This window comes from Neoarius graeffei, chromosome 21, assembly GCF_027579695.1.
Source record: "Neoarius graeffei isolate fNeoGra1 chromosome 21, fNeoGra1.pri, whole genome shotgun sequence".
In the NCBI taxonomy this organism is placed as follows: Eukaryota; Metazoa; Chordata; class Actinopteri; order Siluriformes; family Ariidae; genus Neoarius; species Neoarius graeffei.
Window position 1 is genome coordinate 7,229,249 of NC_083589.1, and position 2,821 is coordinate 7,232,069.

At 40.2% G+C, this 2,821-nt stretch overlaps 1 gene segment (V, D, J or C); it reads right to left on the minus strand.

The window, feature by feature from the left end:
* Window positions 1-1,774: 1,774 nt before the first annotated feature.
* On the minus strand, window positions 1,775-2,295 carry LOC132869677 (immunoglobulin kappa variable 4-1-like). The segment is given in 2 exon segments: window positions 1,775-2,127; window positions 2,226-2,295. Coding segments are annotated over 2 exon segments (402 nt in total).
* Between the last annotated feature and the right edge of the window lie 526 nt (window positions 2,296-2,821).

Below are 2,821 nucleotides of genomic sequence, written 5' to 3' on the forward strand. Positions count from 1 at the left end.
CCGAACAAAGCTGTCCGTACGACGCTGTGATTTACTGAAAAATAGATGAAATAATTATTATTGATATCTCTTACTCGGCTTAAATATCAAACTGTAAGATACAGTCTACACCCTACACCTGCAGACCCTGATCACTATAATCGGATTGGATTGGTACATTTGAGGCTCCAATTCATTCTTCCACCTGATATTCTGCTCTCTTGGGGGTGAAACAACAAATATGGAATCAGTGTAAGTGCTGTTGGAGAAACAGCTAACATAACAGCAGTATGGATTATACCAGACATGTATTGGGTATCTGGTGAGCCTTTGCTTGTTGCACGACACTGTTTTGTCTACGAGAAGCGCAAATCAGCTCGTTACTCAGCGAGCACCCGCTAAGCTAATGTCACGTCATCATGATCTGATCTTTAACTTCTCCTCACAAAACACTTTTCCACATCAATAAACGCTGTATGAACACAACAACAAGCCACTATATTGATTAACTATCCATTGCACATATCCATAATTACTGAACATCATAATGATTTGCGTTAGCTTGTCTTGGATCTGCTCTGTGGACTGGATGCACAGACTGAATGCTTTGTGTGGAGGTGCAGTAGCATTGACGATGTGCTGTTGTGGTTGGCTAGTTTGGCTTTGCAATAGATACACTCCACACACTTGTTGCTCTGTTTTATCTTGAAATTATCCCAAACATTGACATTTTCTGTTGTTTTCTCTGCCCATACTCTTCTCCTCGCCCCTTGCAGTTTTGTCCCCCTTCCTGCATTTTCCAAACCGTGCCATCAAATCACGTCCGACGTCTCCTTCACGTCACGTATCCACAGCAGCTCGTTGTGCCACAGTAATAATCATCCGTGCAAAACACAGTGAGCTGATAGGAAATAAACGAAGCCTCGATGCAAAAATATACATCAAACCTTTTTAGTAATCGAATTCTTCGAGTTACTCGAGGAAACTTTTCAGCCGTAGTTAGAATATCTTCAAAATATTTGAAACAATCCAGCATTTTCCTTTGAGAAGAATACAAGACACAGACTCGGAAATTATTCAAACTAGTTCGAGGTGTAGATTTATCACAGCCCTTGACCCTCCTCTGTAGGATGTTTTGGACATTCCATGCGCTCACTATCATCCTGAGATGTTATTCCTCTTTCCATCTCCTGCTTTCTACAGCTCCACACCTCCTCTCCTCACTCCACTGATTTAACCTTCTCTTGCTCGCTGCACTTTTCTGCTCTCTCTGTTTTCTCAGGTCGCTCCCTGTCTTTCTTTGTGTTTCATTACTGGATTCTGAAATACACTTCAACTGTGATGCATTATGATGAGAAGAAAAACATATAATTTATATTTAAATGTCAGTTTCAGGTCAATAATATGGCTCAATTTCATGAATATTAAAATTATTATATTAAAATATGAACTCTATAATCGTGTTTGAAATGAAGAGTAAATAACTGTTTTTGGAAATCATAGATGCAACAAATTATAACTATAATAAATACTTAAGTGTGTAAAATGGGATAAAGATAATTAGTAAGCAGTGAATCAGAATGATCAGGACTTTGTTTGTCTGTCCACAGCTGAGAAAGGTGGACTCCTCTCACAGATGTGTGTGTATTAGTGAGTTAGTGTGGTGTGTTTTCTCTCGTCCACAGTGTGTGTCATTGTGCTGTATCACATCCTCCCCCTCAGCACCTGCAGTCGCTCCCAGCTGCAGCAGTGCTTCTCTGTGCACTCTCACTGACCCAGGTTTTTGTATGACGCTCTAACACTGTGTGAACACCCAGCTACTACTGATATAATGTTCACTCAGACAGTAGTAATCTCCTGCATCTTCAGTCTGGACTCCACTGATGGTCAGAGTGAAGTCAGTATTCGATCCACTGCCGCTGAAACGAGCTGGAGTCCCTGACTGTAAGGTAGTAGCCCACTTGATCAGGAGTTTAGGAGCTTCTCCAGGTTTCTGCAGGTACCAGGCGAGACAGTCATAAGAGACACCAGATGGGCCACAGTTATAGTGAACAGCAGTGCTGAATTTGCAGTTGATGGTGACTGTGTTTCCTGGAGCAACAGTTTGCACTGAAGGAGTCTGAGTCACAGTCACCTGACCTCTGGATCCTGAAGAGAAACATAGATTGTGTTTGTAAGCTCTAAAGTGGTGTAGAATTCGTATGAAATGAAGTGTGTGAGGCTGTGAGTTGATGTTAAACTCTCACCGTGAGTCCAGAGGGCCAGTGTGCAGATGAAGACGCTGATCAAAGTCATGGTTGCTGTGGGTGAAGTTGCTGAGCAGCAGCTCTCAGTCATGAAGTGTTAAAGTCACAGGGCTATAAACACTCGCAGAGCACTGAAGCATGGACTGATAATGCAAAGTGTGTGTGTGTGTGTGTGTGTGTGTGTGTGTACTGCAGCGTGATGGAGGTTTTTGTACGACGGTTTCATTAGAATGTATCACTGTGGTACACTTTTGGTGGAGGCTCCAAACTCATTGTGAACAGTAAGTGTGTTTTCTTCTTTTAATGCAAAATTAATTTTCTTCATTACTAATTACAGTAATACATAAACTTAAACTGAAGAAATTATTTATGTTTATAATTGTGTAATTGATTTTATTGTGTGTTATTATGCTCTGATGAGGAATACATTTCAGTATCAGAACAGATCCCATATCAATGTTCTTAAACATTCAATAAATACACAATTATTGATGTTAAATATGTAATAATTACACACTTGCTATAAATTCAACATGCAATAACTCTGCAGTTACTCTATAATAAACATTTAATAAATATAGTGACTGTGTGCTGAT